Source organism: Periophthalmus magnuspinnatus, chromosome 4 (assembly GCF_009829125.3).
Source record: "Periophthalmus magnuspinnatus isolate fPerMag1 chromosome 4, fPerMag1.2.pri, whole genome shotgun sequence".
Classification (NCBI taxonomy): Eukaryota; Metazoa; Chordata; class Actinopteri; order Gobiiformes; family Gobiidae; genus Periophthalmus; species Periophthalmus magnuspinnatus.
In genome coordinates, this window is record NC_047129.1 from 10954311 (window position 1) to 10977856 (window position 23546).

A 23546-nucleotide genomic window follows, 5' to 3' on the forward strand; every position below is an offset into this window, starting at 1 on the left:
CACAGCACTTAATTTTATTCAGTAACAGACTAGAAACATAATGTGAGAATATGTATTCTTTCTGTGAGCAGGCTTGCCTCTCTATAGCTCTGACCTGTAACTTGCCCTTTTAGGTATCAAATGCTTTTCTCAGTGGAGTCATTTAAGTTTTATTCTACACTGTGAAACCAGGCAAATCAATAACACCTCCATGTAAACAAGCAGGTGGTGGAACCTGCCAGGAAAGTGACATGGTGCACCCTTAAGTCAGCCAAATCAATCTGGACAGTAACTTACCATTGTATTGAATAATAGGTGTAGAACAAGTGCTGGCATTATTGACAAAAATGTGTGTTAGCAGTAGAACATCTAACTAAACTATACTTCTTTCTGAGTCTGTGCTGTCTTGGCTTTTGACTGCCTCTGAAGGTGAGCCCTATTAGCTATACTAAAGCAGAATACCTGGATTACTGTCTGCATTGGTCTCCCTGGTAACTTAATGCATGGTTGAAGAGTGATATTGCTTCTCCACGCAATGAGCAGAAAGGGAGAAAAGAGAAAGCTGGTAGAGGGGGATCTTGGTTTCATGGCTTTACTGTGGGGTAGCTAGCATTACATGAGAGTGAATCCGAGTGATGACATTGTTCTTTGGAAGCAGCTGAGTGCACCTTTACATGGAGCTCTGTTGTGGACAGACCATTCACTCATCAGTGACAGCCACTGGAGCGTCTGGTTAATAACGGGGCACCTGGCACTTGGACGGGTTTTGGAAGAATTTAAAGATATATTCACCAGTCACTGTGACAGTTTTGAACAGTCGGCTTACAATACAGGATCCAAGAGAAAATACTGCATGATAGAGAACACAACACAAAAATTCTACTTTGTACAAGTTAAAAGGTTCTGTTGATATGGAGAACTACCCACCAATTGCAGGAAAAGAAAAAGGTAGGAATTTTGTCTTCAAAATCAATGGTCTTAATGGATGCTATGTGAGATGGTCTGTTACTGTGCAATTTATTTGTAGGACCAGGCCCTGGTCGTTATGGGCTTCCTCCCACTATTGGATTTATTGGCCATGACTTTACGAAACCAACAAGTCCAGCATATTCCTTCCATGGTCGGATGAGTAATAATAGTAAGTCAACCAGTAACTAATAACCAATATTACATACTTTCACATTGTAATGTTGCCTTCTCAACAGTAGGGGGAGATAAAGCTTAAGCTAATTGTAGCTGTATTTTCCACTAATACAGACACATTAGTGTTGACTTGTTTTCCTTCTTGTTTAAGTGTACTCCGTTGACTCAAGTCCAGGGCCCATGTATTATATAAATGCCAAAATGACTCGTTTTGGGAAAGATGGGACACCTGCATACTCAATGTTTGGCAGAATGAAATCCCAAAGTAAGTGAAATTTTGATTTTTATTCCAGTTACTTCTGATAACTTAGTTTCATTATTATACAACAGAGGAACTCCTGCAGACCCCAGGCCCAGGCACATACAGCCCTGAAAAGGCCCCACCATGTAACCTTCAGCGGCGGCCCGCTCGCTACACCATGGGCTCTCGCACACTGTATCGGACTGTGGATGCAGTGCCTTCCCCCAATAAGTACTGCCTGCCTCCACTTTTGGGACCCCATGTCCCAAACAAGCCAGCCAGTGCATGTTACACCATGTCCGCAAGCTATCCCTCCGGAGGACCAGCTGTGGACCTGGCAAAGACCCCAGGACCATGTGGATATAATAGCACAGATCCAAATGTTTACCTGCCTCGCCAGCCAGCATTTTCAATTCTGGGGCGTCACACTTTACCAAAGGATCACACCAGGAAACCAGGTCCTGGGACATACAACCCTGAAGCTGTGACAGTCCACATGGCTCGGGCTCCTGCACACTCCTTAGGCATGAGACACTCAGAATTCATCACACCACTCATCATACATTTACCTGATTGAGAACAGCAAGTGTCATTTCAATGTAAAGTACATTTATTTGTTCCAGTAGAGGCCTTATATGACCTAGATCAAAATATCAAAAAATTAAACGCATGTATGTACATATACAGAAATATTAACAAAAACATTAAAACATACTTGAAAAATATTGGGGTTGAGAAAAAACAAAACAATGCTCTTAAACCATTTTGTTAACAACAAAATGATTGCATTGTTAAAAAGCAACTCACATGTTAACTGCAGTCAGTTAGACAGTGGAATAACAGTAAATAAAAGTTCGACATTACCTCATAAAAATTGAGGTGACTGAAAGGAAAATAAACTAGAGGACTGAGAAAAATATAAATTAGGACATAAGATATAGACTATTTGTAGTGCGTACACTGTCCAAAGACGATGACAATCCAGGACATAGTGGGTGTGAAATACAAGAACTTCATTCCTTTAAATCCTTTGGGAGGGGTCTTCTAAAAAGCAGTATGTGTGGCTCTGAAAAAACAAACAAGATGATGGTTTTCACAGCAATTTTACCTGGTCTGTCTCTGTGTGCGTGCGTCTGTGTGCGTGCGTGCGTCTGTGTGTGCGTGCGTGCGTCTGTGTGCGTGCGTGCGTCTGTGTGCAGTCTTCATTTGACACTAGGATGTCTTTTTCGGATTAACCTCAAAAAATAAACTTATGCTTAGCTATGTAATGTGCCCTCAGTCGTCTAGGTCTGCTCTATTGTAAAACCCAAAGTTAAATCTGTCAACTCATTTATTAGATTCAACTGGTTTGTCAGTAGAAATCTAGGACAAACACCATTTGATAAGACTTCTTTTTCTGTAATAAATCTATGTGCTCCCCTTTGTGAATCTGAGGAAACTTACCTGGTTTGTGTACCATATAGTGCATCCAGCCCTGGCTCTGCTGTACTCCGAGTCCCCTCCATTCCTCTTCTGTCATCAGATGGGATGTGGGCACCAGTTTCGCCAGCTGCTTTGGAAGTACCACATGCCTGTAGGAGTTAGAAAACGGTTTAAAAATACTATGCGCCGCGTGTGTTGAACTTCATGTAAGTGTCCGAGCGCGGAGACAGTGTTAGGCCAGTTTGTCAGTTACTTAAGAGCTAAACGCTATTAGCATAACAGGCTCTTATGATACCCCCCCGTATAAGTTCAATACAAACGGTCTAGTCAAATTGACACCAACATTTTCTTTTGTGTTTCTTTTAGTAGTTTGAAGTTAAATAAATCCACCATTTTGGCTAGCGAAAGCAACAAGCCAAACTCCCAGACGTTAGCGACATGTTAGCACCAAATCGTGTGATTTTTATCCTTACCTGTACTCAAAGTCGTCGTCGGTATATTTATCAGAATAATATATTTGCTTTTTCGACATATTTTGTCGACAATAAAGTCCAGGTTAATTATTAAACAATATGTTGTTTGTTTCTCGCTGAAAAAGTCAAAATACGGCACTATAAAACACTTAAACTGAGGCTGTCATCTGCCGCTGTTTGGAGGGGACTATTCAAAACTTCAACGGCCCGCCGCATAGCTCTGATTCGTCAAAAGTAGACACGTGACCGACCCAGGACCCGCCTCTTCTGTCCTGTTCACTGAGATCGTCTATTTTTATAATGCACCACTAGGGCTGTTTAAAGAGCCCATATTACGCTATTTTCCGATCTATGTTATATTGTCTCCTCATCAAAAACATACCAGGAGTTATGTTTGCTTCATTCACACTTTAACACACAAACCTTGCATATTTAGGCGGAGCTCTTCTCTCAAACAGAAAACACACTCTTCCACCTTGTGTCACGTGGTAATGCAGGAAGCGCTCCACTGTGTTTTTAAACTCCATACATCTTCACTAGAATCGTCTGGATAATTCCAGGCCTGGAATTGTCTACTGAACTATAGTTAAAAGATAGCTGTTAAAATTAAAACTACTACTTTATGACATCATAAGGTGGAACAGAGCATTTTGAGCTTTGGCTTTTGAGCTAGACAGACTAATAATAAAGGATTACTCAAACATGGACGAAACAAAATACAACTCCAGGTATGTTTTGCTGAGGCAACAACATTCTAAAATGGCTAAAACCTCACAGAGGTCAATTTTTCATAGTATAGGGCCTTTAAACTGTGGTAGATTGATGTTTTGTATCTATATTGTATGTGAAGAATTATGGTATTTAACCATTGCCTTATTATATTATAATTCAATCAATTAAATAAGGGAAAGGGGCCTACATGGGCGTCACTGACAGCCAGATGAACAGTGATCACCTTATTGTGATTTTAAGAATTAATTAATCTTTATTTTGAGCTATGTCATTGTAGAACAGCAGTGATGCTGGAGTCGATTATGTAGTTTGTAAACTATAAATCCAAAATAAATCTAAAAATATAAATTGTATTTGCAGGTGGGATTTTGTTCTTGTAATCACATTTGTCAGGACCATGATGGGAGTTGCTTATTCAGAGCATGCTTTGTTCCTACTCTTAATGCTAATGAGCAATCCCAAAAGTAAACATTAGCTATGTACTGAGCCAATTACATTTGAACAGCAAAGTAATTTAACTTATTTACTGGATTATTTTGTGATGAGTTGTTTGAATAACCTATTTTGAACACAGTATCCGTACTGGCACAATTGCAATGTAGTGATCAATACCACTAGTTTATCAGTAACTTTACCCTGTAGCTCAAGGTGATTGGCTGCATAGAAGAAGGTGGGGTAACAGTGGGGTGTTGCAACTTTTTAGAAAACATCATCTGAATAAGGAGTCACTGGATCTTTTTAGCTTGAAATAGTACCCAAGTAAGTCATTTTATTTCATAACAATTGCTCATTTGAATAAAAGAATGACTATAGGCTATATTTGCCTATATAAATAGGACAAGATCTCTTGATATACAGTTAAAGAACACAAAAAATGTTGTATCCTATAGGCTATGCTGTGGCAGAGGTTGTATAGGCTATGTCTAATTTTCTTTTTTCATAACATCTTGTTTTTTGTATTACTGGCCATATTTTAGCATGTACTTTTTCAGTTCATTATTAAACTGCAAAATGTTATCTGCTTTTATGACATTTGAATGCATTGTGTGCCCATGTTTATCCCTGCCCTGCTACCTGTTCATAGCAAGATGTGACTTTGTGAATTTGTTGTGCTGCAAAAGTAAAATAATAGGCTTTATTTCAGATCATTCGTGCTCACAGCTGTGCAAGGATCAGCCTGAGAGGTCCCGAGGGGAGTGCAGATGGGACAGGGTGGACTCTTCCCTTACGAACCTTTGTTTTTGTCTGTCAGAGAGATTGAATTGCAAGAGTGCACACATACCCACTTAAAATAATTGGATGTAACTCATGCCAGTATTATTTTTTTCATAGAACAGAAGAATAGATAAAATGCTTGGGTAGTTCATTTATAATTTATCTATCATCTGACATTGACAATTGTTTGTTTTGTTTGCTAAGTAACCTAAATATGGATGAAATATCTCCTAATTCAGGCTTAATAAAAAACATTGAAAGTCTGACAGTAAGAAATAGTAAAATATCTGTTAGTCATGGTTTGACAGTGGATGCTGTGTTGTGTATAATCGACTGTGTTGAATAAAAGAGAGTAGGATGGCCAAGGCAGATGTGTCTAATACTGTCTAAAAGCAGCTGGGCAGGGCAGGGCTAATAGACTCAATGACATCATCCAAAGAGAGAAAGGGAGGGAGAGAGCACAGAGCAGCCTGAGGCAGTAAAAGCCACCAGGCCGGCACAGACACAGAGGACAGCGGCATGGGACTGTGTGTGTGTGCAGACTGCAGAGGACCTGGCTGCCTTCATCTCCCTTTGACAGGAATATACTGCGGTGTTTGGGGACTGTCATCTTAGCTTTGGGCCTTTATTATTTTCACATCTCCCCTTCCCTTTCCCCTCTTCCCCTTTTCTACCCATCTATCCTCTGGAACTGACCCCCCTTTTCAGCTCCTGCTACAGAAGGCTCTCCGGGCATGCTCCTTAAGCCAAAGTATGGCCGCTTTCGCAATGAGTCTGTGACCTCCTCTGACGACCTGATGCAGAGCTTAGCCATGAGTGGCAAAGTGGTGGCCACACCAGTGGTCTCCTCCTCCACACCAAGCCTCCCTCTGCCCCCCTTGCCCTCTCTGGACCCTGGCCTCCGGTCCTCATCTGCATCTGGTGGTGCTGCAGCGCTGGCAGATTCACCCTGTTTGGATGGGGAGCAGGATGCCACCACTACCTTCTGTATGCTCATCCCTAAAATGCCTCAGTGGAAGTTCTCCAACTCACTGCTCAGTCGTAGCCCATCCAATTCCAGCTCCAGCTCCACTTCAAGCAAGGACTCAGGCAGAGCAGCAGGGCCGCTCTCACAGACTTCTGCCTCTCCTTCCTCTTCTTCCTCACACAGGCTAAATGTGGCATCCAGCGGCCCTGTGGCCAGTTTGGCAGCTGTGCTTAACTCATGTGACCCTGTGTGTGTCACTCCATGTTCCTTACAGGCCATTCGGGGTCAAAGGGCAGTGGCATCTGCAAATTCAACCAACCCCGGTGGGCACAGCTTTGGGGCTACTGAGGCTATGGCAAGCCCTGGGAGTACTTTCAGCTGTAGGTCAGGACTAAACCGCAGGACCAGAGGAGAGGGAGCAGTGTGGCTCGGAAGTGAGGAGTTTAGCCAAAAAAGCAGCTTCATCCACAAACCTACCCAGGGCTGGCTCCATCCTGACAAGAAGATTGCAGGACCAGGTGCCTCTTATATTGTCAGAGTAAGTGAGACTATTTATCCAGAATGCCTGTACTTTTAATATTTCAGAACAGCTAAATCATAATATTCTACATTGTATTCACTCTGGGTACAGACAGACAGAGCAAAGACTGAGCACTGCAGCTTATGAGGCAAGGGTTGAAGAATACATAATTTAATCAAGATAGAGGCTCGGTGCGCCTGCCTGAAGGACTGCGTCAGACAAAACATAGGGTGGAGATAAACAATGATTTTCTATGGTGTGTTGAGTCATTTGTTATTGAAAAGACATTTTGATTTGGACTTGAGTATCATAAACCTTAAATAAAATATTTTAGAATAAGTATTAATTGCATAATACAAATAGTAGTAGCTCTTAGCAGTACAATAAAACACAATACAGTCATGTGTTTACAAGGAACCCCATACGGTCTGCCTGCTTGGCTCCACCCCCTGCGCCTATTCGTCTCCTCCCTCAATCACTACGCAGCTTCCTCTTCCTCAGCTTAATCCTGTAGCCTTAAACTAATGTCATGGTCGTTGATTAGTCCTGTTTGGAGCCTGAGATGCTGTGTAATGCTATTATACAGGCTCCATTTATTTCTAGATTCAATTAGATTTAATCACAGTCATTTGCATCATGGGATGTGGGAAAGGATGGCATATGGGAGTGGTCCCTCTGTGTAAACTGTTTTGGATATCTTTTTTGCAAAATGCTCTTAATGTTTCTTATACTATGTTTAAAATCTTTTGTCAGTCATGCATGCAACTGTTTTGTTCTTAATATGGAAAGTGTCTGCTGTGTGTTAAATATATGCAGTCTGTGATAAACATTGCATGCATTAATGTCAGAGTGACATTAGATTTCTGCTGTGCTGTGGCATTTTTAATCAGCATTTCTCCCATAGGAGACAGCCATACCGCATCTATCTTATGCGCACTGTTTTATGGTCTCACAAGATATATGCATGTATAAAGCAGAACAGGAAAACATTGTGTCATACTATGCCATATACTATATACTCACAATACTGTTTTATACCATCTGGGAAGTATCTAGACACTGCTAAACCTACACAAAGCAGGTTTCTAACCCTACACCACCATATTGTTATTATATTATTATTATTATTATTATTATTATTATTATTATTATTATTATTATTATTATTATTATTATTATAACCTAACCCTAACCCCTTGCAATATCATTGTGTTACCATAGCCTACAATGAACAACAGTGGTCTGTGTTGAGGCACTAGCGAAAAGAAAAAATTAAAAGGCCAACATAATTCTCTTGATGGAAGACTTCCCTTTTCCCCTAAATTTGGTTAGGCTCATTAAGCTGAAGACTCCAATATCGCTAACCTGTCTCTATCTTTTTCCAGTTTGGTTTTGTAGCTTTAGTCTTACGTTTGTTGCAATGAAACTCACAAATATAAATAATACTTTCCATAATGGTTCCAAATGTCACAGGGGACATGTGAAGCTTTTAAGGCTTATAATCTAGTAAGCAGTCCATTATCACCTGAACCATTAGCCATAAATCTTACATTAGCACACGTCTTGTTTGTTTTAGGTTATTCCTAAATGAGATATTCCAATGTTTGTGTACAGTTTCTCCATAAACAGCCAATAATACCAACTTGCTTTCACAGTACATGGGATGTATTGAAGTACAGAAGTCAATGCGCTCTTTAGACTTCAACACCCGCACTCAGGTGACCAGGTAAAATAATCTCTCTTTATAATGCAATGCATGATGTAAATATTATGTATACCCTGGCCTCAAAGAACACCTCAAAATAGAAGGACCTAGAGCCGTAAATGCAAATGAACCATAGTCCAAAATATAGTGTCCTGTGCACCTTAAGGTCATTGCCTCTCAGGTTTACTGTCTGATCATGTGATGTTGTTGTTATAAAACGGATTTCTTCCACTCCATTACCTCACAAGAGGCTTGCGCTCTTTAGTCCCTCACCCTGCCTGTCTCTCTCCCGCCAAAAAATCAATAGTTGGTAATCGGAGCCCACAGTGCCTCTTGGGCTTAAGTGCAGAGGGAGAAGGAGGCGTATGAGATGGAGTGATAGAGAGAGAGGGGGATGTATTATTGATGATGTTTGCTAATGACTGTTGAAAGCTGCAGTGGTCCAAGGAATGCGCCCTGCTGGATAATGTCACCACAAGAACAACACAGTGGGAATGATATTTAAAATTCATCACTACTCCAAATATATGTATACTGACCAGAAAACATAATTATAATTTTATATTTTCTATATTTTTTATTTTATTTATATGTATATATAAATCTCATCCTCACCCTCTGCGGGTGGTCTCATCCTCTTTTCCACACTCGGGACCTCGGGAGGCCTGAGAGATTGAGGGTTCTGTCCAGTATTTGCTGTTCCTAGTACTGCGTTTTTCTGGAATGAGATGTCTGATGTTTTTCCTGGGATCTGCTGTAGCCACTCCTCCAGTTTGGAGTTTGGGGGTCACTGCCCCGAGTGCTCTGATGACCAATGACCATGGGCATGATGCCCATATACCATATATATATATATATATATATATATATATATATATATATATATATATGATGATGATCAATCATATATATATAGTCATATATATATTTGTACACCACGTAGCATTGTGCCATCTTATTCATTTCTATTTGACAACAGTACTCTGTGTGAAACAGCATCGGCAGCCATAATGCAGACAAAAACAACAGCAGTCCATGACTCCTCCTCCTCTCTCTGTCTCTCTCTCCATCCACATCAGCATGACTCATAACAACATGTTTTTTTGTTTTTTTTTTCTAAAATCCCTGAGAAGACCTCTAGATGAGATGTGCTTGGGCCATGTCTTGTTAAATATTTATGAGCCACTTGATAGGGGCAGCGGAGTTCTTCACTGCTGTCCCCTTGCAGCAAAAGCACCACCCTGGCCCTACACACTTTCTGGTAAACACATACAACATACTAAGAGCTAAATGGCCATTAAGCTTGTTTATAGATCAGCACTGATCATCCTGATTCATATATCTGACATATATCATTTATTATATTCAGTATTTTGCACAGTATGATATGTTTAACTTTAGTAAAATGAAATATGAAATCTGTTGAGTGTGAGCATGCTTTGAAAGCTTTTACAACATTTTACTTGTTCTGGGCCTATGACCTCTGACCCTAGCCCAGGACAGACGGGACAGAGCTTCGGTTCATATTTAACCATCGCAGTTTATCCATTGCAGTAAGGCCCTGGTTTGAGCGGAAAACATTCATTCACTATGCAACTTAGTTAAAAAGGACATTCAGAAAACATCCAATTTTGTTTAATGTATTGTCCACTGTATTAATTTGACCTATGAACCCATATTTATTCTCTTGATTAGAGAAGCCATCAATAGACTGTGTGACACTGTGCCTGGTGGGAAGGGTGCGTGGCGTAAGAAGGTTAGTTCAATATAAATATTTTTATTTTATAATTATATGAAGTGAACTTACTTCATAATGTTGTTTAATCTTTGATAGGCACTTAATAAAGCCCTACAGTCCATCATGGGTAAGAGTAACCTTCGGTTTGCAGGCATGAGCATTGCTGTCAACATTTCTATAGATGGACTGAGCCTCCTCATCCCAACTACACGGCAGGTGCGGCCCTCAGAGGTACACCACACCTTTATGTCATGATAAGCAGAAGTCATTACCTGTCGTGTCTGTGTTCTAGGTGATCGCACACCATCCCATGCAGTCCATTTCATTTGCCTCTGGGGGAGACACAGTGAGTGCAATTATACCTCTTCTTCCTTTAAATTACTAAAATGGACATTTGGCAGTGACCAAATGGGTGCTCATCGGTTTCCAACATCATTGCCTAGGACTCACTAAAACTCATTGATCTAGTTATGTGCTATTTTTCTATCTGGGTTTTTCAATTTTCTTCTTTTCTGCCCCAGGATACACCTGATTATGTTGCATATGTGGCCAAAGACCCAGTAAACCAAAGAGGTAGGCATATTTTGTGTACATATACTACAGGCATGAATGTTGTTTTATTTTGTGTGATTGTTGGTCCAAGGAGCCTTGACTCTGCTCCAGGACATCTGTGGCTATTGCTCATAGAAGTACCAGCACATATTTCAAAGAAGGGGTTTATGAATAATATGCTAAACAAGAATAAATATATATTTGTATTATTGTCCCTTGATAAATTGTATATATTGACTCTGTGTCTTTCATTTGTCCTACAGCTTGCCATATTCTGGAGTGCTCAGATGGTTTGGCTCAGAGTGTCATCAGTACAATTGGTCAGGCTTTTGAGCTGCAGTTCAAACAATATCTACACAGCCCCCCAAAGACCATGGCATCTGCTGAAAGGTGAATATTCTCAGTTGCCTCATACAAACTGTATAGTGGAAAGATGTGTGCGATGTCAGTTTCAAATCTTCTAATCTAATGTATATTAAAAGTAATTTAATAAGAACTACTCAGTCTGAGAATTCACATTTTTTTCTTCAGTTGGAGATATTCTTCAAATAGTAATAGGCATCATGTTGCCATTGTCCAGGTCAGTGAGGCCAGAGGAGCCGGTGTGGGGGGAGGAGGAGGACTTCTCAGATCATGACTATTACAACAGTATCCCAGGAAAGGAGCCCCCTGTTGGTGGAGTAGTAGACACCAGGCTGCGGCCCAGTGCATCCCTACTTGGTCACATTCACACGCAACCTCAGAGCAAAAACACATCACAGGTAAAATCTCCTTATGCTCTTTGCTACTTTTCAAAAAGAGGAAAAATATCTTTTTTGAAGCTATGACACATTTATGTATTTGTCATGTTGCAACATCTAAATTGTAAAAGAATACAAATAATATAATTAACTTTACTTTTGCTGTTATTGTTATGACAAAACGCTGTGCTGTGTTTGAACAGATGAGCTCTCGGAGAGAGCAGACCTCACACCCTCCTGGACAGCTGTGCTATGAACTTCACTGGGACACAGAGGTGACCCACAGCTCAGGTGAGACCCCATGTGGTAGAAAATATACACTGCCTGAACTCAAAGACTTAACAATGTACAGTTTTAACATATTATGAAAAATGTAAATATTAAACGTCACATTCATTTTACATTTTTTTTATGATTTCCTTGAAAAGTTGCAGTTTGTTTACCTAACTGTTCTAATTGTTCATTTATACAGCACAAGTCATTTCACATAATAATCAAACTAGACAAACTGACTTTTAGTGTTAGTAACTGAAAGTCTTGTATCATCAAACAAACTTGATTTGTATCTCTATTCCTCAGGTTTGACCTCAGATGGATACCTGTGTGCTGATGGACATCCAGGAAACAAAGATTATGAGGAGCATCAGTATGTCAACACACAAAGTCTGGACAACCTGGAGTCTCTTATACATGAGCCCAATGGACACAGTGCAGCTAAGGCATCAGACAGCCCCAAGAAAGACCTCTTTGATATGAGTAAGAATTAGTATTTCAATTTGAGATGTTTTACTTTTAGTGTCATTATTCATTTTTGTCCCTATTTCCTTCAGGGCCGTTCGAAGACGCTCTGAAACTCCATGAGGCCAGCGGTGGACTTGTAGGCTCTACTGTTCCCCTTGTGTCTGTTCCTGGAGGAGTGCATGTGCTCGAGGATCAATGGCCCAGTCCTCCTCGCCGCCGGGCCCCTGTGGCTCCAAATGAGGAGCAGCTGCGCAGAGAACCGTGGTACCACAGTCGTATGAGCCGGAGGGACGCAGAGAAACTCTTGATAAGAGATGGGGACTTCCTAGTTCGGGAAAGCACAACCAACCCAGGGCAGTATGTGCTGACAGGCATGCACTGTGGCCTACCCAAACACCTCCTGCTGGTCGATCCTGAAGGAGTGGTGAGTTAAGTTCCCATGCCAACACATATTTCAGAGTACACAAAATCACATGTTTTAAACCGTTCTCCATTCAGGTCCGGACCAAAGACATGTTGTTTGAAAGCATAAGTCACCTTATTTCATACCACCTGAAGAATGAGCTGCCAATTGTAGCAGCGGAGAGTGAGCTTTACCTCAAACAAGTGGTCAGAAGAAAACCATAAGAATCTCTGCATGAAATGGTAACAAATGATATGGATTATACTTTAATTCACTCATTGTAGATATTTTATGATTTCTGTTCTCATTCATACTGGCATGAGAAATTTTGCATTATTGACCTTCAACAAATCAAAACTGTGAAGGACAGCGTCAGTATTTTTGGTGAAACACTGTATTCTCAACAAATGACAGTGCTCAACATGAAAAAAGTGTAACTAATGGTTGAGCTGGAAATGTCAAAGTTCTATGGCTGCAGATGTTTTGAGATATCATCAAAGACAGAAGATTGTGTTCAAAGATACACACAACACACAAGACTTTGGGGTTCCTGCCTTGTAACGGATATCTTAAAGTGTTAAAAGTGCCACGCAAGGAAAGAAACCTTTACTTTTCCGTGAATCAGCGAGGTCTACTGAACAAAACTGAAACTTGTTTAGGATTTGTCAAAGAATCCCAATGAGAGTTATTTGCTTCATTTGGTGACTCAGACTTACAGGTCACACAAATGGCACAACTGATATTTTTAAGATATAGAACTAAATATATACTAACCAGAGACACAATTATTTGTAATGTCCTGCTTTTAAAAATGTGTTATGAACATCATTTTTAAGGCAAGATTTTGTTACAGTACGCTAATCCTACTTAAGCCATTTCTGTTCTTCTGAAACATATTTTGAAGGGCTTTTCATATTTTTTATGTGTGACTTGACTGTTCTTGTTCTCAGAGGTCCTATAGTTTTCTTGGCTGCACTTAGTATCTAAGTCTGTACATCTCTATCATGTTCAACTTCAGTGCCTTACAACTACAGGCTTTGGGCTTCTTAAAATGCAGTTATGACACAATTTCAAAACAATAACCTGGATAAAAATGACAAAAAACCTAATATCTATTAACAGGAAAGTAAGCTGCTCTTAGTTTATGCTGGATGCTGTATAGTAGTTTAGCAACACACTGTAAGTGTGTGCGTATGCCCTTATGTGTATGTCCATTGCAATCTCAGGAAAAAACATGATTATTGTAACATTTCAACTCTTTATACTCTATTTCTGCATACTGTTACAACATTTTGTTCTATTCTGTTCATCTTCAGTACTTCACAAGAGACAGTTTGGGTTGTGGGCATTTCTACTCAATCTATTTATCTGCTGTCTGCTATGTATCAGTCTGATGCACAGAAAAATCATTTATGGTTTAAAGGTCCATTTTAATCAGTAGCTTTGCCAATAAAATAGACTATTAACGACAAAGTTACAATGTATTTTGTTGATATCAGTGAAAGTACAACCCCAACAAGCAGTAACAGTCCTGCAGGCAAAACAAGAGAAACAAAACATGCAGCATAATTTACTTTTTCTTTTATTATTACAAAATTATATAAAACAACCACTTGTCACACATTTTGGTACACTTTCCTAATAGATACCCTGTGTCATTCAGGTTTGGACATCAGCAAAGCTACGGTAATTCTAAAAAAGGCACTCAATTGTTCTTTACTGCTTTAGTTTGATCAGCTGAGGCTTATAACAGCAATATGCAGGACAGTAGTTTCAATGTTTTTGGCTCAATATGATCTTAGTCCGGTGGCTTTCTAAGCATTATTTAAAAGTCTGTCAGATTAGTGATCTGGCTGTGACATCCTCAGTATCTGAAACAGAAGACCCTGAACATCCTCATCCATATGACCCTGTAAATCAAGAAGAAATAGTTGGTTTCAGTTACTCAATAGCGACACTTTGAGTATCTGCCCATACCCAATATCAAACCAATATTATACCAACGCAAAGTCTGAAAAAAAACTTTTATGAGAAAACTGATCCAAATGTACAATGTTAATCCTTCAACTAACTTCAGAACAGCTTTGTGTAAATAAAATGTTCTGGACCATAATCACTCAGTCTTACTACATCAATTTGTAGCTCACACCAGAATATCGACAGAACAGACATCCTGGAGGAGAACCGATATCAGATACCAATATTGGTATAGTGCATAACGTTGTTTGCTGTTAAAGTTCACAAGGGTAAATAGTTTTATAATCTGTAATCTAAATAATAAAAGGTGAAAAAAATGTTCCAAAATTACACATGATGTGACCTCATATTTGTGTTACATGATTTTTTTTTTTTTTTAATGGTAATTTGTATACTGAACAAACCTGTACAGCTGACAGAAGATGAGAACGATACACTGCCACAACTTGCTTGTGCTTTCTCTCCCAATCCTGAAAAAATATTTGGTCTAATAATTCAAATAATAAACTTAAATCATTAATTTCACTTTATGCATTGATTTGCCATCTGTACCTGAAGCTGCTGGGTGAGTATAGCCACTCTGTTCTGTAAGGCTACTTGCTGCCCAGGGTTGTTGTTGTGATGAGGAGATGACGAGATTCCCAGTGGAGGTGAAAGAGCACCTAAGGCCTCCTTTAGTCGGAAAACCTCTTTAGACAGCTCCGTGATCTACAACAAGAAAATCATTTTGAGTCACTGCTAAATAAATGTTGTATGCCATTGAATAGACTGTAATACGGTCTATGGTTCTTGTACCTTACGATCCTTCTCCTTCACTAGATTTTGAGATTCCTGGATGCCTTTATGGAGCTCTTGTATGTGACTGGACTGAGCTTGTATTTCATTGAGTTTCTGTTGCATAGCAGCCACTTGAGTCTCTGCAGCCTGTCGCTCACTTTTGTTAAAAAGAGCCTCCCTCTGTACCTGGAAAACCTGTAGTATGACAATATAATAATAATAATAATAATAATAATAATAATAATAATAATAATAATAATAATAATAATAATAATAATAATAATAAATATAACCATTGTATTTAGATATGTAGGATATTTAGAATATACGCTTAAACACAGTACCAGGACTATACTATTTATAATGTATAGGAATAGGGAAGATATCATTGTACAAATGCAGCTTTGGTCCAATAGTCAACAAGAAAAGGACCTATAATTGGGACAATTGGAACAAGAGAAAGTGATATAAATAATGTAAAGCGATACATGAGACCATCATAGAAGCCAGCCCTCATTGTTGTATCCACAATAACGGCAAACTTAACCATAATAGTCATACCTCTGTGCAGGTTTTCTCATGTTTACGAGTGAGATCATTAAATCGAGTGGTTATGGCATTTATTTCCGCTTGCATAGAAAGACGCAATGCTTCATGGTCCTCCTTGGAGATGAGGCCCTGTTCTGCTGCCTTCAGTGACTTCAGTTCTCTCAGCTCCATCTCTTTATCAGTCAATGCGTCCTCAGCTGCTGCTGCCTTACCCTGGATGGCCTGTAGGGCATGCTGTAGCTCTTCCTGTCATATGAACACAAAGCACAATAATTGAAATGTAATGGTTCTCCAGCTTTAGGTAACCTAGTAGAACTTTTACCTATCTCAAGATTTGGAATATTTTAGGAACAATCATTTTAAACAACCTTGACTTTCTCATGCTCCTCTTTGGAAACAGAGTCTTGTAGAGCTTCTAGTTTGGCCTCTAGCCATGCAGCTCGCTCCTCAGCTTGTCCTCTCTGTGTCTTCTCCTCCTGGAGCTCCTGCAATGTCTGTGCTAGTTGCTCCGATACTGCAGAGAGTGCCTCCTGATGTTTAGAGAGTGGAACTGCATCTTTCAGCTCCAGGGCATCCTGAGCTCGGCCTTCTCTTTCAGCACATAGACAGTCCAATGCCTGAGCTGCCTCCTGTCTCGCAACTTCAAGTTCCTCTCTAACAGCGGCCAGGGTATGTCTCGAATGGTCTACTTCAAAAGACATGTGGACACACGCAATTACAGTTGAGTTATTATAATGCATTGGATTTATATAGTGCCTTTCAAGACACACAAAGCGCTTTACATTGCATTATTAATTCATTCCATACTTGATTGTCATAAGCTACTTGAGTCGACTGATAAAAGCAAGGCTGCCTTTCTGTGACATCGGCACCTCTGACCACCAATCACTCACACACAAAACACATTCATACCAGGGAAGGTGGATGAAGTGTCTTGCATAAGTAACCATGACAAGTACGCACTACAGCCATCAACCCGTACAGTAATTTTTTGGAAGGTAAATTTAAATCTGTTATTTAATTAGCTATAGTTCTCAGTTGCCACTTAGAGAAACTTTATAGGAGACATTTTGATAGAATACTTTTACAAACATTTTCATAAAAATCATTAAAGACTACTTATCATACCTGATCTCCCTGATCGTTCAGAGCTTTGTGAATGGTCTTCATCATCTTCCTCCTCTTCTTCATCTCCATGTTGCTGCGGCCTCAGTCTCTCCAACTCCAGGAGGGCATCATTGAGCTTACGTGCGACGTCGGCTCTCTCTCTGGCTAGCTGTTCACACTGCAGTCCCAGCGTGACCTGAACCTCCTCCAGCTCTGACCGGGGCACGCGTTTTCTCAGCTCTGTCTCCAGCTCCCCCAGTCGCTCCTGGAGTCGACGGATTTGGTCATTCTCTCCACTGACTGCACGTTCACTCCCTGTTTTGCTCTCTGCCAATTCTCCCTCCAGCTCAGCCACTTTGTCACGGAGGCACTTAACAAGACTTGATTCTTCTTCCTCACCCTCAGCTTTACAGTCTTTCTTCTCCAGTGCAGCCTGAAATTCCTTGACTTTCTCTGTCAGCTGTTTGATTGTGTCACTGTCGTCACTGCTGTTACTATTGGCCTCAGCCTTTCGCATGCTCACAAGCTCCTCCTCCAGCTCAGTCACCCGGGCTCTGAGCAGCAGTTCTTCCTGGGTAGGACCCTCTCTGGACCCACCCTCTGCCCTTGCACCTGCCACAGCCAAATCCCCCTCACCACAGTCCACTGAGAGAACGCCCAGACGCATTTGCTCTTTCAGCTCTTCCAGTTCAGTGTGTGCAGAGGTCAACTGCTCCTCAAGCTCATGCAGCTTTTCTTTGAGGGCATCTGTGCTCTCTCCTTTTGTATCTCTTCCTTCAGACTTGTTATCCTCCCTGCAAGACAAATGTGTTATGTAAATAAGAAAGCATGATATGAACACTTCCAGCCAAAAGGGGGAGCATAAAGCAACATTAGTTATAAGCATAGAACATTTGCCAGTTGTTATGGATTTTATATATAGTGCACTTCACTGTAGCCACTAATTAAAAAATATTGTGAAAACTAGAATATTGTTTTGCATTTCCATGCACAAAACTTTTACTACCGTGTCTCTGAGTCCTTACCGCTCTTCTGCCACACTCTCATCCACAGACTGAAGCTGAGACAGACGCTCCTGCAGGGACTCAAACTCCTTCCTGAGGGTCTCATACTGCACTAGGGGCACTGAGTCTGGGCTGGTGGTCTGCATGTCTGTGTCATCTTTCTCAAACATCTCCAGCATCTACAGACACATACATTTAAATAATTTATCTTCATCCAAGACAGTGGGCAAGTATTGGCATCCTACATAGGATAGTTCACAATGATGATGATCTTTAATCAATTATGATATTTCTAAAACTATTCACAGGTGTCAAAGTATAAACAAAAACATGGATACCAAAGTTAAAATTATAGATGCACTAGGTACGCCCAAAAATACTTTGAAAAACATGCATTATTCCTTGGTCTGGTGGCTTCACCTACTTGTATCCATGGGGATAGATTAATGATAGATGATGGGGATAGATTAAAGGCCAAACTGTGGAACTGTGACATCTCCATAGAGGCAAGCAGGTGGTATACTTTCCACCAGAAAATTTACATAGTGCACATTTAAAGAAGAATCAACTACATCTCACTCTGATAACTTTCATTTCATATTTGACCATAAGAGCATTATTTATACTGCAAGACATTTCATGTAACTTAATGCCACACTGTGACTAATACTTGAGTCAGGGCCATTCAACACATTCATGAACCTCTGAGGACCATTACCTATAATCTCCTCACTTTCACTTCATGTAGCTCTGTCATGAGTATTCCTGCTCAAATATGTAATGCGGTTATTCTCAACTGGATTGATCCTTTCAATGTGACCTTCATTATTTATAGAAAAGAGACAAAAGTGTATTTTAGAACCTGCCTGAGTTACTAGTATTATTATGATAATTAAAAAAATTAAAAGTTTGAGAAACATTAAACTATACCTTAAATGAAACAGACATTACCTGCACTTTGAGGACAAGTTCAGAGTTTTGAGTAGCTAGTTCCTCTATTTGTTTGCGTAGCTCTGCCACTGAATCTTGCGGAGCCTCATCAGGGGCAGGAGATGCTCGTGAGCGTTTTGACAGCAGTTTTTCTAAGTGCAACAGAGAGAGAGCAGATACACAGACACATGTTAAATATCACATCATCAGTCCAGATCAAAATATATATATTTTTTAAATAGAACTGGTGAAGAAGATGGACACACCTGGAAAAGCCAACATTTCATCTGCATCATCAGAGTCACTGGCCCCAACACCATGGGCCTCCTTTATCTCCTCCAGAAGTCTATCTCTTTCACTTTCTGCTTCTTGTAAGTGCTGCTTCAGCTGGGCCACCTGCAAGATTATACAAAATATGTAAGGTATTACAAATCTAGGTTGATGAAGACAAGGCTTATTTAGGTTTCAATAAAATACCTCCTGCAGGGCAGAGGAGGTGCTCTGTTGTTGCTGTTCCAAAGTTTTAATCTTTTGTAACAAGCGACCTCTCTCAAGACGCAAGCGCCGTATTTCCTCAAAGACTTCTTCATCCTCTGACTTACAAAGACAAAAAGACATGGAATAAAAACACTCAACGAACTTTAAAAAGTCATAAAATGAAAACCCACTGCATTTGTTTGGCCTGTGTTCGGCATCTCTGTGAGTGGGGGAGAAGGAGACGGAGAAGGTGACCTGGGAAGGGGCTCAGGCGAAGGGGTCACAGGGGTCACAGGGACTACACGGGCTGCAGGAGGAGCAGGAGCGGAGGATCGTGGTTGTGGAGAAGGAGCCAAATTCTGAAATAAAAAAATTGAAGTAGACAAACTTAATGAAGAGAAGTTTGTTATCTTAAGTTCGGGAACAGGACCACACCTCATTCACGCCTTTTCCAGTGCCTACACTATTTTCGGCACCCGGTTGCACACATCGCTGGCCATTCCTCCCACCCTCCTACCCTTTCTTGTTCTATTTTGCCTTTCAGACAGGGAGTTACAAGGCCCTGGAGCCTGTAGCCCTCACAAGAACGCCCAAAACAGCCACCACTACTTGTGTTGCCCACTTTGCTTAAATAAATTATTTCTGCATCCAGGTTTGAGGTTGTGATCCTTTCTAGAGAATTAGATTAAAATTTCAACTTTTGAAAATAGCTATGTTGATCATTTCTAAAGACACACTGAGGTAATAAAATCTGTATCTCTGATAATGATAAATGTGCAGGTCAGGCTAGGTGCAGATATTTAAAGAACTATTGTATGCCAGATCTTGTATCTAGGACACTGGAAGCACCACATGATATATCTTGAACACATGTTTCTTACACTACCTGCAGAGGGGAGCGCGGAGGTGGAGGTGCTTTTCGTTTGCGGGTAGTGGTCCCCCCTTGCACTGAGGAGGTGACTGAAGGAGGCTACAATTATGAAGGTATGTTAAACAAACGTAATTAAAACAACAGTGAAAACAATTACAAAGAAAAAAGCCATGTCACCAACAGAAAGAAACTAAAGAAAACAGCAAAAAGTGAGGTCATATTGGAAAACATGCAAAATAAAACTGAGCCAAGAGGGCCATGATCTCATTATGGAGGAAGTGATACAAAACACAGCTATGTAACATTACCTCCTCGCCTGCACCCTCTGAAGCTTTATGAAGTGGAAAAACAGTAAGTTTTAACTGAGTGATGCTGTAAAATTGCTAAAATTTACTGTTGGGTCTGAATAAAGCTACAACAAAGACACCATGCTTTTAAATAACTGTAATACTGAAACTGACCTGGCGGTGGCCCATCCTTCAGCATCTTTAAAATCGTTTTGTTGTCTGTAACTTCACTGTAGTCACTTGCTTTATGTCCCAGGGCATCGACTAGCTGAGTGTTGGCCCCACCTCTCAAGAGAGCACCCACAGTCTCCACACTGTCACTCTCACAGGCCACCATCAGCGCAGACCTGAAATACACAGAATAAGTACAACATATCAAAACGTAGGCAGGCATACTGATAACTACTCCACTACTACTTATACTAATAAGCTTTTTGACCATTAACTGTTTCATTATCTACTGTTATTAGTTTGGTATATAAATACTATTACCTGCCCTGGTTGTCCTGGATGTTACAGTTTGCACCTCGTCCTAACAAAAACACACATAGCTCCACTCTGCTCATCTGGGCTGCTAAGATCAATGGAGTTGCACCTTCCTGGTAGAAATCACACAAGATCACACTGGATATAATTATACTGTTCATAAATACTATTGATATTCATATGGGAATTTACCCCATCTTGGACATCTATGTTGGCTTTAAAATCCCACAGGATTTCAGTACAGGACAAGCATCCACTGATTGCTGTAGAAAAAAAAAAACATAAAAGATTATATCACTCACTCAGAAGAATGTTTTTATAAATGCTGATGCAAAGCTTATAGAAGGGGACCCTTCTATAAGCTTAAGTAAATAAGCAAAAAATAAATAAATAAACCTGCATGATGAAGTGGGGTCCGGCCAATGCTGTCTGTGCAATCTACAGGTAATCTTTCCTGAAATATACAGATAGTTAGTCTCTGGTTCAAACGTCATTTGGGTGTAGTATTTATTAATGCTTGACCTGTAAGAGTCTTTTCAAACACTCTGATTGCCCATTCTTGGCTGCAAGATGAACAGTGCTTAAACCTGCATAAGTCAATAATAATATATGTAAGGAAAAGGTTAATAAAATCAAAATGTCAGCTTGTGATGAGCAAAAATACTTTACCAGCCCCATCTGTGACAGTGAGGTCTGCACCATTTGCAATGATAACTTCCAAACAATCAAGTCTTCCTCGAGATACACAGAGGTGGTATCTTAAAAAAACAAATCACAACAGAAAGTCTCAAAAAGTGAGACAGTTTTACACTATTGTTAAACTGAAGTAGGTTTGGTTACAGAATACTTACGCCGACTTTCCCTCAGCATCCAGCTTGGTAGGACATAGACCCTTTTTAGCAATGAGAGCTGAGACTTTGTCTGGTTCATTTTGCTCCACAGCCTGCAGAAGTCTGTCATCATTTTTGCTCCAGTCCTGACTCTAAAAAGGTCAGAGGACAGGTCATTACACTGCAATGATCTGTACAGTGCAATCTGATACCAAACAACATATCTCATAGCATGCTAAACAATGAATGCCTGGTCCACTCCAAATGCGTACGTACCACAGCCTAATGAGTATGTGGATATATAAAGTGTATGTGTGTGGTCTTATGTTATGTCTTTGAATTTTCAGGTTATCAAAAGAAACAGAAGAAAATACATACATGTAGCGGCAGCAGGGAGAAACATGGGCACAAGCACTTCATCAGGCTAAAGGCAGGCTTTTGAGGATCCATACTGCTAGCATACAAGCTGGAACTACTAAGCAACTGTTCTACTTACTCTTGTATGTACATACACATCACAATAAGCATGCTTAAATTCACATGACTTCTCCTTAGATTTAGGGAGTATTTGTTTACTTGCACAACTCGCACTGCATCCAAAACTGCATCCTATCTGCTAGCTGGGACATCCTACGTCCAGTTCAGCCGCAGCTCAGCTCTATACACAAATCTGCTGTCCTTCTTCTATAACCTAATACAGAATCCCAAGTTTCTCTGTCTTTCACCAATTCTGTGCATCTGCCTATTAATTTGTTTTGCCAGAGTCTGCATGGCTCCCTCTTGTTGTGTCACTGACGAGATCTGTTTCTCTGCAGTCACAGGCTAGGTCTGTTTGATTCGAGGACTCAGCAAAATAGGAGAAACTCGTTGGATAAGCTATGCCCTGCCAGATACTGGTCATTTATAGGGTAATATGACAAATAACAATAACTAAAACACACCAGAAGCTATCAGGAGGATAATATGAAACAATATGCTGCATGTTTGGCATTCACATCAAAGTATATACTGTTAAGAACATGAATTGAAGTATTTCCAGCAATTTGTTAGCTTTTAGCATTCCTATAAGGCAATAACAGCAGTAAAGTATAAATTCTTTGAGAAAGTGTGTGGGTGTATTTGTGTACACCTGAATAATTGAAGGCCACCTGAGATGCAGCTATAGCAGTAGTCTGGACACAGCCCTGCTCCCCTGCTGCCGCTCAGTGACACTGAATCCCCCTACCCCTCATTCACATGTGTGGTTGTGAATGACTATTGACAACCTTCTGTCCTTTGAAAAAAGATCTTTTAACTTATAATGTAGTGTAGTATAGAATAAAAATGCCCATTTGGCACTGAACACAAGCATGTGCTACAACAGGTGCACTTACCTCATTCTTCTTAAACTTTGCCTTCAAACTCTTCATAATGGTTCAAAAGTAAATACTTATGGGGGGAGACAAACATTAGTCTGCGTGAGTATTATGATAAACCGTACAGTGTATGTGCTAAACAGCTAGAACCATATTTGCGTTGATGCTATCACAGTATTAGACACATGTTATAAAAGGCTTATTAATGGAGGAATCTCATTCCTTCAGAAACTCAGAATCAATTTAATACAAAAATGCCTTACCTTTTGAGGGGAAGTTGTTATAAAAAGTGGTTTATTTTCACCCCTGGGACCTTACAGAAATG

At 40.2% G+C, this 23546-nt stretch overlaps 4 protein-coding genes across 4 annotated transcripts; 2 read left to right on the forward strand and 2 right to left on the reverse strand.

The window, feature by feature from the left end:
• Window positions 1–890: 890 nt before the first annotated feature.
• On the forward strand, window positions 891–1940 carry odf3l2b (outer dense fiber of sperm tails 3-like 2b). Its single transcript, XM_033964965.1, has 4 exons — window positions 891–927; window positions 1007–1117; window positions 1274–1387; window positions 1453–1940. The coding sequence occupies exons 1-4, from the start codon at window positions 891–893 to the stop codon at window positions 1938–1940; spliced, it is 750 nt and encodes a 249-aa protein (XP_033820856.1).
• A 98-nt stretch (window positions 1941–2038) lies between these two features.
• cks2 (CDC28 protein kinase regulatory subunit 2) lies at window positions 2039–3349 on the reverse strand. Its single transcript, XM_033964968.2, has 3 exons — window positions 3259–3349; window positions 2807–2934; window positions 2039–2429 (listed from the first exon to the last, which is right to left on the reverse strand). The coding sequence occupies exons 1-3, from the start codon at window positions 3315–3317 to the stop codon at window positions 2377–2379; spliced, it is 240 nt and encodes a 79-aa protein (XP_033820859.1). The 5' UTR covers window positions 3318–3349; the 3' UTR covers window positions 2039–2376.
• A 2252-nt stretch (window positions 3350–5601) lies between these two features.
• shc2 (SHC (Src homology 2 domain containing) transforming protein 2) lies at window positions 5602–15072 on the forward strand. The gene is made up of 12 exons (XM_055221319.1): window positions 5602–6710; window positions 8348–8418; window positions 10093–10153; window positions 10232–10351; window positions 10428–10481; window positions 10657–10708; window positions 10951–11077; window positions 11268–11448; window positions 11631–11718; window positions 12007–12183; window positions 12258–12592; window positions 12667–15072. The coding sequence occupies exons 1-12, from the start codon at window positions 5940–5942 to the stop codon at window positions 12793–12795; spliced, it is 2166 nt and encodes a 721-aa protein (XP_055077294.1). The 5' UTR covers window positions 5602–5939; the 3' UTR covers window positions 12796–15072.
• On the reverse strand, window positions 14396–23275 carry ankrd24 (ankyrin repeat domain 24). Its single transcript, XM_055221361.1, has 21 exons — window positions 23240–23275; window positions 21888–22018; window positions 21706–21794; window positions 21559–21623; window positions 21433–21490; window positions 21229–21299; window positions 21043–21149; window positions 20725–20897; window positions 20279–20362; window positions 19697–19751; window positions 19393–19612; window positions 19182–19311; window positions 18937–19067; window positions 18007–18164; window positions 17003–17775; window positions 16243–16562; window positions 15887–16120; window positions 15344–15520; window positions 15101–15256; window positions 14953–15018; window positions 14396–14481 (listed from the first exon to the last, which is right to left on the reverse strand). Exons 1-21 carry the CDS (start codon window positions 23273–23275, stop codon window positions 14413–14415), a joined length of 3303 nt encoding a protein of 1100 aa, XP_055077336.1. The 3' UTR covers window positions 14396–14412.
• Between the last annotated feature and the right edge of the window lie 271 nt (window positions 23276–23546).

Bases quoted from the DNA above. Each gene is read 5' to 3' on its own strand.
- odf3l2b (XM_033964965.1), top strand. From the start codon at position 891: ATGGAGAACTACCCACCAATTGCAGGAAAAGAAAAAG. The intron at 928-1,006 runs GTAGGAATTTTG...ATTTATTTGTAG, and splicing joins AATTGCAGGAAAAGAAAAAG to GACCAGGCCCTGGTCGTTAT. The intron at 1,118-1,273 runs GTAAGTCAACCA...TTCTTGTTTAAG, and splicing joins TGGTCGGATGAGTAATAATA to TGTACTCCGTTGACTCAAGT.
- cks2 (XM_033964968.2), bottom strand. From the start codon at position 3,317: ATGTCGAAAAAGCAAATATATTATTCTGATAAATATACCGACGACGAC. The intron at 2,935-3,258 runs GTAAGGATAAAA...TAACTCCTACAG, and splicing joins GACGACGACTTTGAGTACAG to GCATGTGGTACTTCCAAAGC. The intron at 2,430-2,806 runs GTAAGTTTCCTC...TTGTTTTTTCAG, and splicing joins CTATATGGTACACAAACCAG to AGCCACACATACTGCTTTTT.
- shc2 (XM_055221319.1), top strand. From the start codon at position 5,940: ATGCTCCTTAAGCCAAAGTATGGCCGCTTTCGCAATGAGTCTGTGACC. The intron at 10,482-10,656 runs GTGAGTGCAATT...TTTCTGCCCCAG, and splicing joins TTGCCTCTGGGGGAGACACA to GATACACCTGATTATGTTGC. The intron at 11,719-12,006 runs GTGAGACCCCAT...TCTATTCCTCAG, and splicing joins AGAGGTGACCCACAGCTCAG to GTTTGACCTCAGATGGATAC.
- ankrd24 (XM_055221361.1), bottom strand. From the start codon at position 23,275: ATGAAGAGTTTGAAGGCAAAGTTTAAGAAGAATGAG. The intron at 21,300-21,432 runs GTTTATTTATTT...TTTTTTCTACAG, and splicing joins GACCCCACTTCATCATGCAG to CAATCAGTGGATGCTTGTCC. The intron at 15,521-15,886 runs GTATGACTATTA...GTCATACTACAG, and splicing joins ATGAGAAAACCTGCACAGAG to GTTTTCCAGGTACAGAGGGA.